Source organism: Charadrius vociferus, unplaced genomic scaffold (assembly GCF_000708025.1).
Source record: "Charadrius vociferus isolate BGI_N301 unplaced genomic scaffold, ASM70802v2 scaffold92, whole genome shotgun sequence".
NCBI classification, from domain to species: domain Eukaryota; kingdom Metazoa; phylum Chordata; class Aves; order Charadriiformes; family Charadriidae; genus Charadrius; species Charadrius vociferus.
Window position 1 is genome coordinate 4,237,374 of NW_009647874.1, and position 23,941 is coordinate 4,261,314.

General features: G+C 41.1%; 1 protein-coding gene across 1 annotated transcript in view; it reads left to right on the plus strand.

Annotated features, from left to right (window-relative positions):
• The window catches only part of AFF3 (AF4/FMR2 family, member 3), a 295,404-nt gene that overhangs the window by 13,957 nt on the left and 257,506 nt on the right, over positions 1 to 23,941 (plus strand). The window contains exons 3-4 of the mRNA XM_009883126.1: positions 1,420 to 1,742; positions 1,881 to 2,232. Of these exons, the coding sequence (XP_009881428.1) occupies positions 1,420 to 1,742; positions 1,881 to 2,232 (675 nt within the window). The remainder of the gene's footprint in view (positions 1 to 1,419; positions 1,743 to 1,880; positions 2,233 to 23,941) is intronic.

Below are 23,941 nucleotides of genomic sequence, written 5' to 3' on the forward strand. Positions count from 1 at the left end.
TCCTTGAAATTTGAGGGGACAAGTTTCAAGAAGACGCGACTGCTTCTACTCTCTGACTTAGGAATGTTTCCACTGTAGTCCTCAGAAAGTTAGCATGTGGCAGTCACTGCACTCATTTATAGGGCATTTTTGCTTGGATTCAGTTTTTTTAATAGGAACCCTGAAAAAAAAAAAAAAGATTCTGGACTAGGGGAGTTTCTCTTACATTTTTGTTTGAGCGATTCAATTTTATTTGAAGGCTTAGAAGCAAAAATACCCCCAATTTTCCAGAGTAACTGATGTTGCTACTATATCTTTTGTATTTTTTATATAACTTTAAGGGGGTCTTCTCCACTCCCTTTACTCCCCTCTTTTTCCTTCTTTCCCTTTTCCTCTAAAACAGAGAGTCTTGAGATGAAGGCTTGGCCTTCTGAAGGCAATAGGAGTTTTCCCATCCAGACCCCATGTCTGGAAGAGAGAAAGGAGAACACCGCTGGCTCATTACTGTCTTCTCTGAAAACGTAAAGCAAAGAACATCACATGCCTGAATCTTGGCAGGGTTCAGAAAAATCTCTGCTGCGTAAATGCTAATGATACACCCTTTTGCTTACAGTGGCTTTTTAGAGCAAGATTTTTCAGTCTTTTCCAGTATGTTTTATTTGCTCGTTTTATTTCTTTGTGGAGCTTCTGCCTTTTCAGCCAGGAAGTAAATGGATGATTTTAAAGACAATGATTAATATTAAAGGGGAGGGAGGGTGGCGCTTTCCCCCCGCTGCACACAGCAAGCACTCAGCAATGTGAATAATTTGGGGGGGTTCTGTTCTTTTTTTTTTTTAAGTGGAGAGTGCCTGGGAGCAAGCAGCCTGTCAGAGTATTTTCAAAGAAGGGACATAATCATCTGTAGTTTTCCTGTTGTTCCACAAACTGTCTTCAAGTCACCTCAGAGTATTTGGTTGGCTTAGACTGGTGAGTTCATTCAGTGCTTACACTGGATGTTGTGTGGCTTCCCAGATGGCGTGTGAAAACTTAGGCAGGCAGAGAAGGAAATTGGGAATGCAGTGTTTTCATTCATGGTTGAAGGAGAGCTTGCACTGGGCTATAGGAAAAGTTTTATCATGGTCAGATTTAATCCAAACCATTCTGTGTAGTTGCAATAGTAAATTTTCTAGTTTCCAGGTAGTATACTTTAACTACAGCATGATACCAGTGATAGATTTCTTTTTTTATATACTCTAAGGCCCTTTATAGCTTTTCCAGTTCAGGGTAGATTTAAGATGTTGACAAGTGTCTTCAGAGACAATAAGGATTTTCGATTTCATCCCTCAACGCCGCTGCTGAATAAGGCAGTGCTACTTCAGTAAGGATTTCAGCAGAAGCATGCAGGGAATTTTGTTTTTCTTACGTTGACTGTTGCAGAACACTCGGATTTTTGTTTTGCAGACTAACAAGGGGGATGAGCTCTCGAATCGCATCCAGAATACGCTGGGCAACTATGATGAAATGAAAGACTTGTTAACTGACCGATCAAACCAGAGCCATCTTGTTGGGGTTCCAAAACCTGGGGTTCCTCAGACGTCTCTCCCCAAGCTCGATGAACATCTTGTAGCAAACTCGAGACCACCGCCTCCTCCCCCTATTTCCAGCACTACTTCTTCCACACCAGCAGCCCTATCTGCCCAGCAGAACAAAAGCGCGACCATGGGCTGGCAGAAAGCCGGGCACAATGCCACTTCAGATGGCCAGCAGAGAGTGAGCAAGCACGGGCACCGGTCGCTGGAGTCACACAAGGGTGACTTCAAACTGGCAAACCAAAAATCCAGTCTAGAGAAACTAAAACGCTATGCATCGAGTCCCACCACTTCCTCCTCCTCCTCCTCCTCCTCCAACACTGCCCAGCAAAGCTCACTGAGGGCCACACTAGGAGACAACATCAACAGAGTGCAGCACCCGGCAAAGCTCAATTGTAGCTCGGAAGGAGGAGCTCAAGCTCAAGAGAGGCCAGCAAAGCATGGTGGCAGTCACTGTGTCCAAAACTTCCCACCTTCTCTTGCTTCAAAGCCCAGTCTGGTTCAGCACAAACCAACAGCTTATGTAAGGCCAATGGACGGTCAAGACCAGGCTCCTGATGAGTCTCCAAAGCTGAAGTTACCAGCAGAGACGACCAAGTCGTATAGGGGAGTGCCTTCTAACAAGCCTGATTCAGCCAGGACCAAGTCAAAGATAGCCAAGTTCAGCATTCCTAAGCAAGAAGAGGTAAGTGTTTTTATGCTTTTTATGACATAACCTCCTTGGATGGATGGATGATACCTTAGAACTGCAAATTGCATCTGCCTCTTTACACATTTTTATCATATTCATTTGGAGGTTGAATTTTTTTTTAACATCAACATAGTGTATTGCAAATAGCAGCCTCACAGTAATATAAAGATATCTCAACAGTGAAATGCTCACTGTCTTCAGGACCATAACACTTCCTACAATGGCACATTTTATAGTAGCATATACTATTTCACTGATTTTTTTTCCTGAGTGTCCACATATAAAGTCTGGATACTTTTTTTATTATTATTTTTTTTGCTAGGCAGGTGTATTACTTCTAACTGTTCATATTTTGTTGACCTCTCTCTTTGGCAATGATTAAATGAAGTGCTTGAGATCAGAAGTAGTTCTCCCATCCTCAATGATGCCAAAGTAGTTATAGAATCTAAATAAATTACTTAAACAATATGAAATTTGTGGACTAGATAAGAATACAGCAATGAGACTCTTCTTTTAGTTCATAGTATCTGTTTCTGTTTCAAAACAATTTCTGAGAAGACTGAGGATTGCTTCCTAAAGAATCACCAGCCATGCTGCAAGTATGAGAACCTGTCTGAAAATGCTTCTAGACAACATTCCTGTTATCAGCAGTAGATATGAAAGATTTCTGCTTGGACTTATTTTATGTTCATTTATTTCACGTTCCTTCTATGCCAGTAGGACACTTTGCTTTATCACTTATACAGTCTGTAATTTTTTGTTTGCTCTTTTTGGATGAGGAGGAAATGGTTGATTTTGGCGGAATTTTGGTGATTATTTTTTTTTTTCTGGGGTGTAGTCAGAGACCTGTATGCCAATACAAAGATGGTCACATCATCCTTTTGTGCAAATTGGTAGAGGTCCCAATTTATAAACCATTTTTAGTATTTACAGGACTAAGCGACTCTATTTGGCTGAAACACTGTGACCTTCTCAGAGCAGAGACAATGATTGTTTACTCTTATTTGACAGCTGTGGTGTGTCTTGAGATGCTTTTAGTCTTAACATTTTTGTTTCTGGTGTTGTTAAAGGAGAGGAAAAATCTAATTTTTGGTGGAGTTCTCTAGCCTCTTAATGCCTGTTTTTCAGAAATGGAGTTGACTGTTGTATTCCCCCTTTGGTTCGGTTTGGGAAAGAAAGAAATCTCTCTGGAAGCAATTACTTCTTTCAGCTCTTTTAGGCATTATACCCATGTGTTTTTTCTCTAAGTTGAAGTTCCATCAGTTCCAAACAACACATAGGTGATATGTTGTTCCTGAAAAGGGGTTATTTTAGGCTCTTAAGCCAGATTTGATAAGCAAATTTAGCATTCACAAACTGCTGTAATTGTGCACATAGATCAGGTAACGGCAGATACTAATATCCATTTAGCTATTATTACCTTTTTCAGACATGTGCTTCTATCTGCAAGTGGGAAGTATTGTTAGAATTAAAGATGCCTGTGGCAATTGTCTGGATCTTTAAAATTTCCCCCCTTTACATGTATGCAATACTCTAAGGACTAGTTTGGAAAGGAGTTTCAATAGGCAATCATTTGTTTGTCTGAAATTCAGGATTTACCATTTGCATTCCAAATTCGCCTACCTCCGGAAAGAAAGCTTTCATTTGTTGTATGTAATCCATGCCAATGCATAAGGGTAAATTTACACTGCAGTTTCTAGACGTATAGACTTATTTGAGATTGCTTTAAAATAACTTGCTTAGACACTGATGGCAATGTAGGCTGTGGTAGGAGAGACTGGACTGCAGGGTAGCTACTGAAGCATTCAGCAGCTTCTCATAGATTTTATGGGATGCAGTATTAATGAAACGGTATTTGATAACATAATATAAACATTTAACTGAAGTTGAAGGAAGTGGACAAAAATATTGCCTGGTAGGTTAAAAAGCTAAGCGATTATAAAAAATTGTGGACAAATTAGAAGAAAAATACTAGGTACTATAGGTGTTGGGGTTGGAAACTGGAGCTAATGAAAGACAATGATTAGGTCTCATGTTGGAGGGCTGAGAGTCCTGGTGATAAAAGTGCCCAGCTTTTCTTCCTTTATCCTGACTTTTCCTTTGTTCTAACATTTTCCATCCCAAGTGGCACAAGATGAAACTGGTAACTGTATTGCTACAGGGAGAGATATTGACCAAGAATGAAAGTTTTTTTCTGTCAGTGTTGCCTAATCCAATCATACTTCTTTTTATTTCAAAATGTTTTTCCATTCTTGTTATTTGTATCATACGTCTCCTAGTACAGTTTTGTAAGAATTTCCATGTGTTTTTTAACTTTCTGCTTTCAAGCTCATAAAACTTCTCCTTTGCATCAAATGTTCACTGTCCCCTACTAGGGACAGAGGTTTTAAGCTGCTCTCAGCACAAAAGCTGTCATGGACTTGTGAACATTTGCAGGCAAATAGATGCCTCTCTTCTTCAAGATGGGGGCTAAAGATGATGGTCACGAAAGACCTTGTATCCCTAGTGGCCATGGGAAGAGTAGAGATGCCATATAGGATGATTGTGAGGGAAAGCAGGCTGAAAAGTGGGCTACAACAGTGTCTGGGAAGCTATATGGAATCAGAAATGAGAGTGGCAGAAAGCTGCCAACGAGCAGCCAGGAGAATATAAGAGGCAGGAGAGGGGCAGAGAGCTTGGGGATAGGGTATCTGGAGTGCAGGTGATGGAATGAAGCTTTATGTCTGCTAAAACAGCAGACATATGTGTGTGGCTGACATGGGCTATGTAGGGTAGGGTGGTATGCTCTGGGGGTTAGTGTAGGCAGCACCGTGAGGCATTGCTGGCTTCTGGTCAGCTTGTTGTCCCACCAGGACCCCCAGGTGCTTCCCTGAGGAGCTCATGTCCAGCCAGTCAGCCCCCAGCCCGTACTGGTGCTAAGGTTATTCCTCCTCATATCGAGGAGTTTACACTTCCTCCTGTTGAACTTCTTGAGGTTCCTTTTGGCCCATTTCTCCAGCCAGTCAAGGTCCCTCTGGGTGGCAGCACAACCCTCTGGTGTATCAGCCACTCCTCCCAGTTTTGTATCATCTCCAGAGTTGCTGAGAGCACCCTCTGCCCCATCATCCAGGTCATTAATGATGTTAAACAGTATTGGCCCCTGTACTGGCTGGGGGAGGAGCAGCCAGCACCCACCACGTTTCTGTCTGCAGACCTAATTTTGTGATCACACTTTTTTTTTTTTTTTTCCAGCTCTTAAAACATGTTCACACTGATACCATGGTCCAAAGCTTATACTTTTCAACTTGGCCTAGACAAGTTATACAGCTGTTTAAATGAATTGAAAACTAAACTGCAGGAGTCTGTAAGGAAAAAAGATGCTAAGAGGGGAAGCAAGCTGTGAGTGCAGGGTGTAGATGTGAGATAAAACATGAGACTCAAAGGAGGAAAAACTGGGGGGCAGGGGGCAGGGGAGAAGCTGGCTGGCCTCATCAAGTAAAGAAGTGAATGGTGAGTTATGACCAAGTTGAGTCCTCTGTTTCCATGCACTTGCATTTAGCTTGTACTACTTTCTGGAGTCTATCAGTATATCTAATACCTGTGCACTTACATTTGTGTTTACCAGTTTGAAGGAACCATCAGCAGAAAAATAAACACATAACGAAACAAAGTTAAGCCTCCCTGTAAGAACTGAAGAATAAGAAGCAGTGTCACACAAAGTGTGTATCTTCAGCAGAAGATACAAAATCCTCTTCTGTACATCCCTTGAGGTTTTCAGAGAAACAGGGCACAAAGTTGGCTGCAGTACAATTATTATGCACTGGAAATAAAATCACTTGAATACAAATTATAGACCATTACTTTTCAATACACGAAAAAGGTTGATTTTTAATGTAGTTCAATACCTCATTTAATATTTTTAATCAGTTTTGGAAAGCCTTCAATATCTTGACACAGACTGAAGCTTATAATTTTTTTTTTAATTGTTTTAATGAGAATAACTTGGATAGGCCTGTGTGTAGAAAGGTAACAGTTACTCATGTGGGAATTTAATCTTTAGGAGCCAGGTTCATCAGTGTTAATTAGAATCCATACCCAACCTCCTGGTCCTTCCAAAATTATCATACTGCTCTGTAGAAATGATAGCTCGTCATCTCAAGTACTGCTATTTCACATTTTGAACTACTTAGAAATTACATTGCTGTAGGTAAAAACCCACTGTATTGGATAGAAGGGAAGAGAAATTTGATACCAGGGATAGAAGAAAAGAGGCAGGAAAATCAAGTGCCTCTCTTTTCTAAAATTTTGTTGAGTGAGACAATAAGAAAAACCTAAGATGGCAAATCATGTTCTTTATATCTGAGTTCTGTTGTTGAATTTCATCTTATAGGCTGCATGCTGCTTTTTTATTACATTGAAGAAGCCTTATTTATTGTCTTTTGCTTACTTCTCTAAGGGTTATGGAGCAAGGAAATCGAGGTTGTATTCAAGAATGACTAGCAGTCTAATGGCAAAAAGGATAGACTTGGTACTGTTAAATTTGGGAACACATTTATGTGAAATGCAGATAAGGTCATCATGAGGACACATTCTTATTCCACTTCACAGAGTACTTACACAACTTCTGCAGCAGAAGTAATGCACAATAGATTAAATGTTGATTTTATTTTTTATTTTTTCCCCCCATTTTTGCCCTGATCTTACTCAGGCAAAATACTATTTGCCTGGATAAGATACTCTCTGCAGTCATTCTCATTCGAGTGGCTATATATAGCTATCAGCATCTGGCACATGCACCAGCAAGTGTTCTTTAAATCTGCAGTCTTTTTTTCGCCTATCAGTTCTATCCCCATATCTTAATGGAAAGCAAAAAAAAACCCCACAACTCTTTCCTCTCCTTCTTCCCTCACTCTGAAAAAACCGTCCCAAATATTGGCTTAATGTCTGTAATTTGTTCAAACCCAAACTCTCTTAAGGAGAGCTTTGGTGCATAGCACGTATAATAATTAGATCCATTCCCGTTTAAAATTGAAGGTGGAAGTTCACGTGTGAAAAAACAAGTGCAGCTACATCTCATTTGGCAACAGAAGCTCCAGTGTAGAATAAACTGGGGAGATGGTCATGATTGGTGCGTGCTTCCCCTGGAAATACCACATGTCTGGATCTACAGGAAAGTAGAGGGGAGACAGTGTCTCACGAGGAAGGAAAAGGGTTTAGAGGAGATGTGAGTAAGTGCTTTTCCTCAGAGGCATGGCACCACCTTCCCCTCGCTGCGACGGAGCCTGTTGAACTGTTGCAGGAGTAAGAGTTGAATCCAGGTTTTTCTTTTCTCCTTCCCAGGGTGTTCTGTTCTGTCCCAGAAAGGCAGAAATGAGAACAGAAGAGCAGTTGAAGATGCTTTTAGATAAAAAGGGAGGGAGAGATTGAATGCATTAGCAAAAAGGTCCAGACTTCTTCCGGCACCATTCTAGGATGCGCCCAAAGAGTCTGGAGACATAAGCGCAGAATTAAGTGTGTTGTTTCTGCTCTACCATTTATCAGCTTTATTGAAGAATTGCAGTGCTTGAGAAGCCAGTTAGCAATCACAGCACTCGAGTACTGTAAGTACTGTAAGTATGAGCCAGTTGTAGATGTTTTCTTTCCCAGATGTTCATGGGACCAAGTTAGCAAGCTGCATTTACAAGAAGACACAGCTCAATTCATCCCCGTAATGGTACCACTGACCTTCCTCACAAATAAAGGATGTTTTCCCACGTTAAACAGGAAGAACTGGACAACAAGAGCAGTGTGGTGCAAAGATCCCTGCTAGTCATGGGTTATTCAGGACCTTCGAGTGTGTCTGTGGGAGGGCTGTGCATTACTGCCTGTTTTTATATAGGAGAGTTCAACAGACTAGGACTGAAAAGAAAGCGTGTATTAAATAGTCAGAGTGGTGTTTGAAACACTCTTAACAAACACAGTGGAGACCACAATACGCAAAGATGGATTTTCGGCATAGTTTTCAAGTTGTGACACAAGCCCCTGCCTTTCTCGCGTTCTGCATTCGCCGGGGCACACAGTGACTGTGTGTGCGGGCAGTTTCATTGAACACAGTGGGACTAATCTCTCTGGTTATTCTTGCATGGCAGCTCTTGTGGAAGGAAAGTACCATTTAGATGCCTTTACTTGACTTTTAGAGCTCCCTAGTTTTACTGTTTCTACCCTCAATGAAACAAGTTTCTTTTCCCTTTTGAATTAAATATGAAAATCTTTTTTTTTTTTTTTTTTTCTCCTGGGAAAGCACTAGCTAAACTTATCTATAGGTTTTTGAAAATAAGGCATTTATTTACATAGACCCTAATGTTTCCTGTATGGACTGATTACCATATGATATGTGCTATGCGCTTGTTGCTATGGTGAATCACTTGTTGTTCCTCTTTGTTTTTCACTGGTAGGATGACTATCATGAGAGAAAAATCTCTTGAAATGGGATGTAAACTTACGATTGTCAAAGGAATTCCTTAATGTATGCACCTGCCATTTTACAAGTTTTCCCTTAGGTTGTTTTTTTTTCTAATTATTGAAAAAGTATTTTGAGCAGTCCGTTGGGGTCTCATAAGTCAGATCCTCCCTTTGATAAAACTGGTCCTTCCATCTTTTCAAAAGTTGGAAAAGTAACCACTTTTGGGGTAAGGAGAGCTCAATGGATATAAGAATATGGTTCATTGTGAGAAAAGTGTATTCCTCTTGCCTTCTCCATCCCCCCCGAGTGGATGGTTTGGCTGATGAATCAGCTCTGGAGTTGATACAAAAGCGCATACATAAAAATGTCCACAACCCTGGATAATTGCTTCTTTAGTTCCTTTTGGTAAGCACTAAAGTTATTGATGAAGGAAATAAGATTTCTAGAACTACAAAAAACAGTTTTTAATTGCACATTTTGTCTGCTTTTTTTGAATCCATTGTAGTGCTTATGATGATGATAACTGGATGTAATAAAAATCCTCCCTACCAGAAACAAAGTACTCTAATAGACCTCCTTTGTGAAATGCGCCTCAAAAGATACATGGCATTGCTATCACTTTTCCACCTTTGGCCCCATTAACATGGATTGCTCCCAGGCCTGGAAGGGTATTCAGCAGTTGGAGGAAGCGGTCCTTCTCTGGAGGCGCGCTGTGGCACGGCGCTCCTGCAAGCACAAGAAGCTGTCCTCCGCGTGAGGTTTTAGCTGAACATCTCCTCCCCATCTGCTTTGTGGCTCCTTTAAACAAAGGAGCGCTTAGAAAGGGTTAGGGCACGGACGGAGAGCGAGGGTGGGCTTGCTGTGGATTTCCGATTACCAGTGAAATACTTAGACACAGTCTGCTTCTCAGACCTTACATCGCACAACACTGGAGCGTTGTGTCAGTGTGCAGTCAGGTGTGGAGCCCAAGCCCTCCTTGCTCCTGCACAACAGTTATTAATGCCAACTCACATTCTCCTTTCCAATAATTATAGCAGGGTAGAGCATTTCTGTCTACTCTTTGTCTTCACAGCAATCTACAAGGGATCATGTAGGACGTAAAGCTGGTTTAGGATTATTTTATATTTTTATTTTAAATATCCCTGAGAAATATTTTACTGCTTTCTTCTGTAGTTTCCCCAGTCTTTCATGAATCAGAGTTACGTGAAACGTCACCACTGAACATACTCATGGAGGTCAGTTATGACTGATGAGCAAGAGAACCAAAGGAAAATACAGCGAGCTTCACAGATCACTGTTAATTCCAGCTAAATAAATAATGTATATGTGCCACTTGATGTGTAAGGTTAAAGAGGTCAGACCTCCAGTAATTGTTGTAAATGCATCCAGCCAGGCCAGAAGCAGTTAAATTCTTTATTGTTGGTCACATATTCACTTACAGTAAATGAAGACAAATATACCCTTAAATATCTGCATGTAACATACTTTATTCACCCTGCACGTCGTAAAGTTGTCATTTCCGTAGCACTTCTGAATATGGAAGATCTATCCCTGTGGTATCACAAAATAGCTTCCTAGAAAAGTAATTAACAGAAGGCTTTTTTTTTTTTTTTTTTTTAAGTTCAGAAAAGATAAATAACGTAGGCGTCTGATTTCCTGTCACTCTTGGTTAACTTTGTATGAAAATGGATAGCTTCCAAATTAAAGCAGGCACCGGCCTGTCTGGAGAAAAATGCATCTGTAAAGAAATGTGTACATTACATATTCATGTAGTTCCAAATCTCTTAATTGTGTTTTATATGTAACAATTGCATGTTCTGAAATACGGTACCTTTTTTACTTCATGAGTTAAAGCCAGCATGCCAGAAAGGCTGAGGTTGCTTCTTACACGGTTGAGGATAAGCATTTCCTTTCCCAAATTCCCTCATACATGCCCCACTCTCTTCCCTCCCCACCAGCACGTTTCTCTGAGCGACGGAGGCTCAGCATGAGGTGACTTTACACCGCGTTTTATTCAGAAGATAAATACACAAAAAGCATTCAGGCCAGTGAGCCACAGGGTCAGGAATATTGAGATCCAGCATTTTCTCTCAGAACCAAAAATTGCTATTCATATTCCTCTGCATTTACTGCAAATGGCTGTAAGGGAAGCTTGTGTAGCTAGAAAGAGAGGAAAAGTAAGAGTATTTCTTGTTAACTCTTATCACTAACACATATGTAAGGAGAGATGGGATTTCAAATTCTCTCTCTGCTTTGTAACTATTTTGAAATGAGATGTTGAAGATGATGTGTTTTTTTCTTGCACATGCTAGAGATTATTAGCATTTAAATACCAGCAGCATAACCTATTTTTAATCTAATTCTGCATTTATTTAAAGCTAGTTGTACAACTGCATTCAGATGCAGAGGCAGGTACAGCTTTATGTGACTGTTACAACTTCTAGACCTGAAGTAGAAAAGGGGAAGACAGCTGCAAGATTATTGATTGCAAACGTGGTCAAAACCAGTATTAATACAAAGTATATAGAATGCCCATGATTTGGCCATTATGCATGATTTTCTAAGATGCCTTCTCCGATTTTAATTACAATCTCAGGGGCATCTAATACAAGAAAACCTATTAGCTGATTAATTTCTGATTTCATAGAAGTACCAGTCCGGAGCGGAGGTATGCCGTCTAGAAAAAAGACATGGGAAGGAGGACCAAGTACAATGTGAAATGGACAGTTTCAAAAATACCGTCAGCAGATAATGAATGTCTTTCTTGCATCAAATTGCAAATGTTTAGAATGCACGAAAAGTTAAACATACATAGATGGAGAGGACATAAGAATGAGCTGGGCCCCGTAAGAGTGGAGGAGTCTGAGAAAAAAATTATGTGGGAGCATAAAGCGAAAAGAATGAAATTATGCTTTGAGAAATCCACTGAAAAGGACAGGTTAGTCACGGTCTAAATTTTTGTCCTCATGGGAAGACCAAGTGCAATGTTAGACAAACAGTTAGAAAAATACCATAAACAGCATTCATAATTTATGATAAAGTCTGCGTGCAAGATCTGTTAGTAGCCTAGAGGTGGCTGAACTGGCCCCAAAACTTTAGTTTTTTGCTGTAATGTGTTTGGTCCTGTGCGGAAGCCTCTTGGAGCACCCTTCCTTCCCATGCAGTTCCTGCTCCCAGATAGGAACGGACCTATGTCCAGAGGACACCCCTGATGAATAATCGAACTGCACGATTGCGGTTATTTCTAAAGAAGCTTGTCCTCTCCCATGAGGACAAAAATTTAGATGGTGACCATCACCTTCTTCACAGAGGTGATAACTTTGTCTCAGAAGGAAAATGCAGTCCCCATGTAAGTGGTATGGCAATATGCACAAAGCTGGGCTGGCATGTAGATGTAGCTTCTGTGGGAGGTGGAAGAGGTGAAACTTCACATTTACATAGGACTTGCTGAATGTCTGTGAACAGCCTCTTACACAGAGCTGGAGTCTTCTGAAACAGAGCAGGTCTTTTTATTTTTTCTTCCTTTTTCCCCACTCAGAGGGTTTATAGCCTCTGATAATACTTGGTTGCATTCTCGTCAATAAACCAGAAATGATGCATCTTTTACCACTGTAGTCTCTTCCATTCAGGAGTTTCAAAGCTCTTCATAAGGATAAATGACAACTCTGAAAAGAACATACTAAATCTGGTTACAGAGGAGTTAGCTGAGGTGCAGGTGGATGGGGACACCTTCCTGATGGCATCACGAGCAGATATGCCACAGACCAGGCGTGTTCCCCTTGGTCCCATTTGCCGGTGATATGGGCTGAGGAACCAGCTGGAAAATGATACGGGAGGCTGGGACAGGATAGCACACTACATCCTGTCCCCAGACCAAGGCTGAGCATGCTTGTGGCTGGCCACAGGCCCAGAGCAAGCACAGGAAGGCTGGATCGGTGTCAAAGCAGAGAGCAGAACTGAAGAGACCAAACTCCCAATTCCATGCTCAGATATTTGCACTACAGCTCGCCATGTAGCAGAGCAGCCCATGAAACTTCCATAGCCTTTGTGATAGAAATGGAAGTTATGCACAAGCGTAAGTAAAGGCTTCTTGCTAAACTCTGAATTAATGTTCCTCGCTGTATTTCTTCCTACCATTTAGGTCACTTGAGGCAGAGACAGTTCCTGAGTGATTATGTCACTTATGGTTTACCACTTCCATCTGAGTTACTCGCTGCACATGCTCCACTAGCAATTAGTAGGAGTTTTGCCATTGCATTCAGTGGTAGCGAGATCAGGATTTGATAGGGATGAATATTCCTTGTCTACGTTGTATGAACTTCCTTTGGTCAAGAAGATATCGCTTGAGAGAAGACAGTCTTTTTTTCATCAGTCTGTCTTTGTTTTGTTCCAGAAATGGAGATGTAATACTTGTGGTTGTTTTTTGATATGGTTATTACTTTGAAGAGAGTCAGCAATAGTAATAGAGAATAACAATCTGTGGCAGAAGGTGGCATTTGAATTCAGAAACGCTATGCTGCATTAATCTATTAACTTCAGGACATATCTTTAGAGCATCAAAGGAGCTTCTTGACCAGTCTGAGGTGCTGGAGTCATTTATTCTCTCTTGTAATTAAAATTTCTAGCTCCCCATTCAGAATCAGTTTCCTCACCAACTCTTCAGTGAATAAATCTACGTGAGTGATTTCCTGACAGTTGTACATTAGGAATTATGGCATATCCCTGCACATAACTTACAGAACTATCTCAATACACAGAGAGGAGACCATAAAACATGCCGAATGGGGATTTCTCAGATATGCTAATTGCTGCTATATAAAGAGCATGGGATGAAGAGCTGACACAGAGGAAGTTCAACTAAAAAGTACCTGCCACAAATCTTTGAAGGTTCATGGAGGAGCGAATCCTGCTGCTGCCACTTCACGGCAGAGCTCCGCTGAGCAGAGCCTTTGTAGCTCAGCGAGCTCAGGCACGGAGGGCTGGCAGCCCCCTGCAGGTTGTGCACGGGCTGGGATGGGGGTCTGCCACCTCCAGGAACTGCTGATGGCAGCGGGGGGCCAGTGGGCTTGGCAGTGTACCAGCATGGGAGCAGCTCCCATCTTCTCGGCTCCTCGGTGCCTGGGTGCAGTGGCCAGGCTGGGTTCTCCTCTATCCTAAAACAGCCACCAGTGCAGGCCTAATTAATTTCTCTTGAAATGGACTGGATTGCATTTGCTGCTCCCATCCTCTCATCTATGAGGTTGGCTCTCAAAATAAAGCTCCTGTTTTCCTTAGACTGAATTTTTGTGTATTCAGAGTGCGGGCTGGTCTAACGCACAGACATCCACTACCTCTTCTGTATAGCTTAGGTTTGCCATTGAGTGACAGGAAGATGCTGTCCACGTAAATGATCCTCCAGATTTTTTGCAAAGTTTGTACTAAATTGATATCCAACTTTGCAAATGAGCTCCATATTTGTAGAGCACCGCAACAGAATTTCCAGCGTAGAAGGGGAGATACAGTTCAGCACATGGTCTGTAACCAGGGGTGAGTTATACACTTGCAGCTTTTTTAGATGATACCTTTTATGCACTGACTACAGATAGGTATTTTTGCACTCAGTCAACGTGGCTAGATCACTGAACTCATTTTAAGTAGACCATTAAACGTCACTGCTTAATACCAATTTTTAGCCATTGCACTTGAACCCTTTGCCTTAAGTTGACCTGGCAGACAGAAATCAAAAATGTTGCACACCAGCAGCTAACAGCTGCTCTGCTACTGCTACCAATACACCTATACACTTTTTTTTTTTTAAACAAGTTTTCAGTACTGTCTGTGAAATGTGCGTCCTACTAAAGATAATAATTAATGTGGAAAGTTGAAACCAAATAGTTATTATTCAATAATTTCAATATAGAATACTTTTCTAAAATAAATCAGCTAGACAAATCAAACAGTATAGAAATGAAATGTGCCTTTGCAGGCCCTGTGGGAAATTCAGCTAATGAACTGGAGAGTATCAGTTTCTAGACAGGCAAGAAAGTCTGCTTAATTTAAATAAATAAATTCGACTATTTGTCTCCTTATTTTAAAATCATGGTTTTGGGCATGATCACATAATATGAACAAAGTAACTTCAGTGCAGCCTATGTGGTTTGAAACACCAAGCAAAATACAATTAACTTTAAAATGGCAAATTGTAATGCTATTAAAAAAAAAAAAATCTTCTGCCTTCCGGGTGTGACTATCTTTTAAATGTGATGATGTCACCCTGTGAGCCGTTAAACCGTTATCAATGAGCAGGCTGTGCATTTTCTAATGATTACTGCGGAGTTGAAAAAGACTCTATAATGTTCCTTCAGTTTGTTCATCATTTTTGTTTGATAATTGTCCTAAAAATCAATGACAGCTACTGAATACAGAAATTTGATTGAACCAAGTATAAATATAGGCAGCAATTTAGGCTGTTCTTACTCAATAGGAAAATGTCTTTGGATAATAAGTGGATTCCTATCTAAATTCATGAGTTCTTTTATGACATTTTGGGTTAAGCCTGAAATAGATTAATCTTTTTCTGATAAAGTTGCATAAGCTGTGATTTCTCCGGTGACCACATTTAATTGGATATTAAATAAAGTGCTTATCTTTACACCAACAGGTTTTATAGGCTGGATTCCCACCCCCCACCCCCCCTCCCCGCACTGTATTTCACAGATTAAGTAACAAGTAGTAGGCACATACAAGAAATTATTGATTAAACTGTGATATGCTCAGATTAAAAATGAGACTGTCTTGATTCACGTAGGCTTTTGAGGTTCATGACTGCAACTGAGGGTTAAATGCACAAGATAGTGGGAAACTGCGGGATGGTGCCACGAGCCGTGAGGACAGGTCAGCGCTGTGTATTCTTCCTTTCCCACGTATTCTTCAGCAAACGTACAGTGGGATGGTTTTCTGTTGGGTTTGACAAGAAGCTTAAATTCCTGATAATGTTTTTGAAAAGCTTGAGGTCAGGATTCATTATGCAAGGTGCTGTAGAAGCACACAGCGAGAGGTATCCTGTGATAGAGCCTATCAGCCCTGGAAAGGCACAGGAAAGGTTAACAGAAACCTGGAAACTAAATTAACCTATCGCACCTGGAGAAAGGAGATAGGGACAATGCTGAGAGAGGTACCCAAACGGAAAAACATCGATGGTGTTCAGGAGGAGGAAATCTTAATAGGGTGAGCAAAGACCACACTTGGGAGGAAGAGTGAGACAAGGAAGAAAGGATGGAGAAGGTGAAGCTGAAAGTGCAGCCTGGCTGGTACGGGAGACATTCGTCTGGTGCTCCGCTTGCTGGAGAAGGTAGACCAGCAAAAGGCCTCCAAAGGGGCAGCACATAGTTACAACTCGCTTCATTTCCTTTAATGATAATGAAGGACACTCTTTGGAGCTGAAAGGACACTTCTGTCCCAGAGAAGGGCAGGACCTTGAAGAAATCTGGCTGGATGGCTCAGGTGCACGTGTGAGATGGGTGGAAAGAAATACAGCAGCTGTGCAGAGTAAGACTGGAGGGGAACCACCAGTGTGAGCCAGAGGCCTTACAGGAGGAGGAAATAAATGAAGACATTTGTGTTAAGTAAGCTGCACTAAAGCAAATGGTGTGGAGCTCAAGCTAATGGCCATTTTTTTCCCCACTAGTATGACATATTGTGAATGTGAGAACAAACTGATACGTCCCTATGTAATCAAGCCTACTTTTGACTTTCTGGGTATGGAGCTGGCAGCCCTGTGATAGTGTTTTGTTGGTTTTCTCCTCATATACGGGACAAGAGAATTGCAGTAGCGCTCTGCAGCCTGCTCAGGAGCTTGGACAACCCTTTCCTGGTGGAATTGTTTTGACTTTCAGCTGTGAAGAAGTGTGGTGAGGGTTTTGGTCCATCCCGTCCCGTCGTCCCTCCCCCACCCCCCCCCAATAAAATGTATCCATTTCACAAAGCATGTAATTGTTCCAGAGCTAATGTCAGACTTGGAAATTGTAATTGCTCACTGAAGGCAGCTCGCTTCCTACAGCGAGCCGGCAGGGGCTGGCAGTGCTACAGGTGCCATTGCCGCGCAGGCTGGGGCGACTCCCGGCTGCTGGCACCGTTTGGCTGAGATTCAAGGCACAAGGTGTTAAACATCCCAAGTGTGTTACTGAAAGATAAAAATGGAAAGTAGTTCCACCGAGTAATGGGGACATGCCTAATGGCCTTGTGCTAATTTAAGCCTGGGGTCACTGGGCCCTCTCTTTTTCGCACAGTTGAAATAGCTGTGTCCAGATGATAAAGATGTTGACAATTATCTTCTCCATCCTCCAGAGACCACACAAAGCTAAGCCTTTTCCTTTTGCTTTCTCCTCAGTTTCTTTTATTCCTGGCTTGTCATGACTTTTAACATTGGCATGAGGCTGTTTTCTAGAAGAATTTCCTTTCCCTTCTTGGCTTTTGGTAATGTAAGCATTTTGTTAAGATTTTTTTCTTTGAAGATGTATTTTTTTGTTAAGACTTTTTAGGATGGTATTCTCTTTGCTGCCTCTCACAGAAGTCAGCTAGTAAATTAGCAGCCATTATTTCCCCCTAGGCTTCAGAAAAATGGTAAATTACTTAAAGTTTTTCTGACTTGTTTTATTTCCAGTAAAACAAGCATTTCCAATAAAACACCAGGAAAGGGATCACAAGCTTCAGAGCTTGTGTTGGTTTTGAAGGCCAAGAGCTGGGTCAGGGGCTACATCAGCCCACCACCATGTACACTGGTTTCTGCATCGAGGAAGGCTGAGCAGGGAAGTCCAGCGGCAGCCACATCCTACCCTCAGAGACGAGCCGGGATGGATCCCAGTGCCCAGCTGGGAATTCCCAGGGCTGTCTGCAACCCCTGCTGTTAGCAAGCCCGTGGCAGCGCTCCCTAAGCAGTTGAGGCAGTGGTAAACTACTGTGTGACCAGCTTGGAGACTCCGGGACTTTTCTTAGCAGAGCTGTATCTGTTTTTAAACCTTGAGCAAAAAAATAGAGTACACGGGTAAGCACGTAGCGTACTTTTAGTGACATGGTTTCTAAGGGGGCTGTTTGCATGTATAACTCATTTCTCCCGTAATAAGTAGACCTGTGGAATTGTTCAAGGGGAGGCAGATTTCTATAAATGTCTCTGCTCTGTCAGCATGGCAGTGCCGAGATTGAAAAGGCAATATCTATACTAGCTCAAAATGTATGTGTGTTGCATTTGTACATACCACGGACCAAGGCCTCTACACGTATAAATTGGCCTCACGCCACCGACACTGGAGATTTATCTCTTTACTTGCTGTTCTCTCATTAGATGCAAAGAAGTCACCCAAGTAAGTTCCCAGTGTCCCTGCACCCTAACTATAGTTTAATCCCTGGTTTAACAGAGGGTCTTTGAAAAGTTCATCTACACAGATACAGCGCTTCTAAAGTGCCAACACAACAGCAGAAGCTTAAGTGCAATTTTTATTCCAATAAAGATGTGATGAAATTATGCCTAATGGTCTGCAGACTGCACTTTTATATGCACTTGCAATGCTCCCATTGACTTCAACTGCTGTTGTCAAGGTATTTCAGTACTACTGAGCTAAGGATCATTACCCTGTGCTATTACAATACATTAAACTAATGCTACCATTTTTCCATTATAACAACAATACCTGGCGACTGAAGGCTACCTCCGACCCAATAACTTGCAATCAAATATTTGTTTCAGATTTCAAAATGTGTATAAATTATGAGGCTTGACAAAAATGTCCAGATTTGACTAGCCCATGCCTCCACTCTGGTCTTTAATTCTTTGCATACAGACAAAACAAACTTGGCACTGATGAAGAGTTTAGAGATATTAATATTTTTTAAGAGCCTGAGGATTTTAGTTTATAAGTTTTGTGAAACTATATTTGAACTAAGCTTTCATTGACTTTCATGCAAACAGCGTTGGTATGATATATCTACATATCCCATATCCCAGCTCCCAAACCTTGTGTCCTTCAAAAGCAAAACGATTCCTTGACTGCTGTTGATGCACAAGGGAATACTCATACAAGTGTCCTGGAGCAGAGCTCAGTTATCTGATTTCTAATATTAAAACCAACGCACCAATTTTTCCCAAGTCCTGTTTGCTCTAATATAATGGAAAGTACTGCACTTAAGTGCTGTGGGGAGATAGCTTCGCAGACATTACTTTACTGGTTGCTAAGAAATTAATAATTTTAAATACATAAAGGAAAGGAAACTCACTGATTATATAGCCTTTGCTACACTTTCTGATTGTTTGCTACTTCTTTATCTTTTTTTTTACTGCCTAAAAGAAGAAAACAGTAAAGAAAGGGAACAACTGCAAAAAGTGTGAACAGTTGACTGATATTACCTTTATGATAAAGTGGACCACAGTCTGGATCAAAAAAAAAGAAACATGACCCTGAGTTCCCCTTGAAAATCTCTGCCAAACAGCAATGAGGACTTGATAATCAAAACAGAATCCAGATGTGCACAAAAATGAGCTTCTTGGTCTTTCTCCTATGTCACTTGCACTGCACATCTACAGCTAAGACACATGCAAAAACATAGTTGATTCATATAGCAGGTCCTTTTGATATTGTTTACTCCCCAAAATCCTGGAGTTAGTTCTTCATTGTTATATTATATATAACATATCTATCATTTCACACACGGAAAAACTTCTTTACAGTTAGGGTGACAGAGCACTGGCACAGGCTGCCCAGGGAGGTTGTGGAGTCTCCTTCTCTGGAGATTTTCAAAACCCGCCTGGATGCAGTCCTGAGTAATGTGCTCTAGGCAATCCTGCTTTAGCAGGGGAGTTGGACTAGATGATCTCTAGAGGTCCCTTCCAACTCTGAAAATTCTGTGATTCTGTGATTCTGTGATATGTTGATTGCCATTAAGATGGGAACGACCCTTCACCGTATCGGAAGTTTTCTGTACCCTTTTCCGTTTAAGAATCAGCTTTTAAGAGCCATCCTTTAAGATGAAAATATCGTCACGAAAGAATAATAAAGTTATGCACAGATCTGGAAAACTCTGTTTCTCAAGACATCAGGCCAACAAGTTTCATTGCAAAGGTATTTCATGGTTCAAACACAGGCCCCATTCTAAAATGCCGAAGAATTTTGCTTGCGGAACAGATTCAGCCTTGATTGCAGAAGTCCTAATTTGGCCTCCTTTTTCTAAGCATGCAAAGTTGCAGAACCACCTGCTTGTGCACCTGTGCATTAAGTCTGATGCCCACTTATTTTAAGTGACAGGTTATTGGCACGTAAGGTCTAGTACCCTGCACACCGGGATTGGCATCATACATGTCTTCAAACATAACATTACCTGGACAGTGTGGCACCTCTCATGTCCCTTGCTGAACAAACAAATAAAACAAGAAAGAAAAGGATGGGGTAGTGCAGGATCAGTGTAGTCCTGTGCAAGAGGACACTGAGTTGCCGCCCTGGTTAGGTTCAGGAGACCTGGGCTCCCTTTCTGGTACTGTCACCTTCTAATGGGTATCTCCCCCAGCCTCTGGAGGGCATGGCCAGCTCTCCGTATTTCCAGAGAACAGCAATAGAAGGTGGTCAGCCGCTATCCTTGGGGCCACACAAACCACCTCATCAGTGTTGCCACACTGGGTCAGGGTGGTAGAGGCAGCTGGAATCATAGAATCATAGAATGGTTTAGGTGGGAAAGGACCTTGAAGATCATCGAGTTCCAACCCCCCTGCCATGGGCAGGGACACCTCCCACTAGACCAGGTTGCCCAAGGCCACGTCCAGCCTGGCCTTGAACACCTCCAGGGATGGGGCCTCAACAACCTCTGGGCAACCTGTTCCAGTGCCTTACAACCCTCAAAGTAAAGAAGGTTGAAGGTTAAAGTAAAAGAAGGTTAAAGTTAGTATCTTGTATTATCTGGAGGCCCTCACTGCAAAACACGAGCAAACCATACATGGAAAAAAAGTGGACATATCAGCACCACCCTGCTTTCCTGGCTGCATAGGTCTCTCCCTATTAACGGAGATTTCATTTGAATTCTTTGCACACTAGTTTGCCGTTAAAATCTTGACATTTACCATTTGCAGATAGTTATATACTTCTGTGAAATAGCACTGATGATGCAGTGGCATTAATTGTGGCCTTATAAAGGTGTCCACTGTTTAGCAACTGGTTCTTAAGCAATGACCTTCTTTTGTAAGCATGCAAAGATGCGCATGAAAATATCTACAGGAAGTCTTTACAAGTCCCAACCCCTCCATGTAAAGGTGCATATCACTGAAACATGCAGATTTTAAATCCTGCCGTCTGTAATACACAGCGTATCAGCTTCTGAAATGAGTACCAGAAGAGGACTCAGTATGTACAGGTTTGAGTACCTACGGTAAGAGTTCTACTCAGGCTTCTTTGATCAGACATGCATCCGTGTCTCTGAAAAATAACTGCACTCAAGCTTAATCATCTAGTTCTGCACAATACTTTAAAATAAACAAATTAATTCTGCAGAGGGATTTGAATTGAACAAATGTATTCACAAGGGAAAGCACAGTGGCATGACTGAATGGCTTAAAATACATCTAAGGTGAAACTGTTCTTCAGATTCTCAGCAAATCTGCAGATTTGCTTTTAAACAGTCTATGGACCTCAATAATCACATTCTCTTTCTTTAATTATCACAGATTTACAGACAAGAAACAATTCCAGAATACTGTTATGAGAGTTTGCATAAAACCAGCTGGATTAGTTACCCATGAAATAGCCATAGCTCAGAAAGATGTATCTTTGGAGTGAGGAGAAGAGAAGCTAGAGGGTCTTTATGTGATATAAGAGAGGCTCTCAAGATACTGCATGCAACTTCTGATGGACATGTTGCAGTTGTGAGGGTTCAGTCTCTGTTGCATTAATAATCCCACCCTCCTTTTGCAGGGCATGATGCTATACCCTTTTTACTTTAAAAGGGTTGCATTTCTTACCTATTAGATGATGCAAGGTGACCTTTTAAAATGTGTGGATAAATGAAGGAGCAGTAAATTTAGTGCATGTCATGATTAAAAGAAGTTGCTCTCACATTTCCTCTTTTTTTATCTTCTTTTTTAAACATGTCATTTACAGATAGAAGTGCTAGAGGACAGTTCAGAAAGTGATTCAAAATTGTATTTTATTGGACATGATAACAAATTTTGGTATTGGATTGCATGACTGAAACGTGGACTTATTAGGTATTGCTGTTGCATTATATTTCATATACTGACTGAATGAGTTTGATGAGCAAAGACAGAGGATTAGCATGTAAACTACCCCCATTGTTTCATATTAAAAAGTGAATATTTAAGAGCTGAAAATGCAAATTTGTTTCAGTTACATGGCACACATTTTTCAGTATGCAAATGTGCCACATCTGTGTATTTGTTTTGCTGCAGACACAACCAGCAAGAGTTTAGTGATGAAATCTGTTCTTAATTATGATAGCAGCTGTTGGAGCAGTAGCCATTTTTTTCCTCCTGATGTGAAGTTGCCTGATTTACTCATTTTTGTCTGCATTTGTCAGGGCTGCCAGTGCAGAGAGAGAACTCTTTGTGAGGGGTTGCAATTTGTTTTCTGTGCGAGAGCCAGTGAAAATTGACTAAATCTGCACAGCGGGGTAGTTTTATCTTTTCTTTTCCTGCATTGCAAGCTGTTGTACCTCTGCTCCAGCACAAGAGGCCTATAAAACTACCAAACAAATGAGGGAGCTGTTAAGTGTTCCGGCAAGTATCTTAAGCAGCAGTTCGTGTAAACGAACTATGCCTTAATGAAGAAGGAAAAAAATGTCTGACATCATAGCTGTGGGACAGATGGCTTTAGTATAATGTATTGATAAACACTTCGGAAGCTTATTTTTCCTTCCTCAATTATTTCATTTTCATATATGAGCCCAGTAGATTACTGAAGTTTGTAAATGCCACAGAGTTTAATACTCTGTTTCCTCAATATTTTGATAATAGGAAGAAAGAGAAAGAGTGGGAAGATTATAAAAGGATGATAAAACCTCCTTTCTGAATACACGATCTCTTACAGTAATTTGTTAATGAGGCAACGCTGTTGCAAATCAACACAGAAAACGACCAAGAACACTTCATAGCATAATGAAAAATTGGCCAAAAATTGCAGTGCAAATGAAAACAGAATAAAAAGAAGACAGAAGTTATTGATACTAAAACTTCTGTGCTAAGAGCCTACTGAATGAAACATTTATGGTCTCCCTACAATTACAGACTAATAGTCTGTTTCACACTGGATTGTTTCCACACCAATATTTTATGCCTTGGTTTTTTGTTTTTGTTTTGATTTTTTTTGATCTAGGCAAGGCCAGCTCTGCTCTATTTTGGCTAACTTTTTGAGACCTTATCCTGCATTACTGAAACCAAAGCAAACATGACCCCAGAATATAGTGAGATCAGATATGGGCCTTGAAAGAATATGCAAAATTTGGCATTCTTTATTGAGAGAAGCGATTTGCTTTTGCTTCCCCAAATAGAAAGAGTTCAGTGGATTGTATAGTCTTCACTTAAGAGAAGGATTCTCCCTTTATTTTCTGCAATTCAACTTTTCCTCTTTCTCTTTTGACCTTTAAATCTTGCATTTAACTAAAAGAAATGCAAGATCATGAGAAAACAAGAGGGTGCAGATAAACTTTACTTTACTTATAAACGGAGGATATCTCAAAGTTAAGCTATCTGAAGCAGTAAATCTGTAAATATAAAATGAGTTGACTGATGGATTGCTTCTCAGTTGAAGAATATGCTTAAATATCATGGGGATGGGCATACTGGGAGTTGGTGTGTGGGCATGGGTAGGCTGGGATACTTGTCAGGAAATCCTGCCGGCAAGTTGTTGTTTACTTAGAAAGAAAGAAAAAGAAAAAGAGAAAGAGGATTATGCAGTGGATTCTGGTGAGGAACTGGAACAGTATAAACACATAGTAGATGATAGGCAAGAAAACATAGTGCTTTATCCAGTGATGGGTAAAGCGTACTGTGGCAGGGCTCACCTTGGGCTACCACTGCCTGTCTGCTGCCAGAGCATGGTGGGTGACTACAGGGCTTTGTCACTGGAATAAAGGGCATGTCTTACAATTTACAAACTCCTAGTTTGCTTTATTTTTCTGATCTTTCCAAAATGCCTGTGCATGGCCGATATTACCGTTTTGAGCTGCATATATTGTTCCCATTAGCCAAGAGAACACAGCCATGAATCTCTCCAGTTCCCCATGTTTTCCTTTAAGCTCGACTTCCTTCGGAAG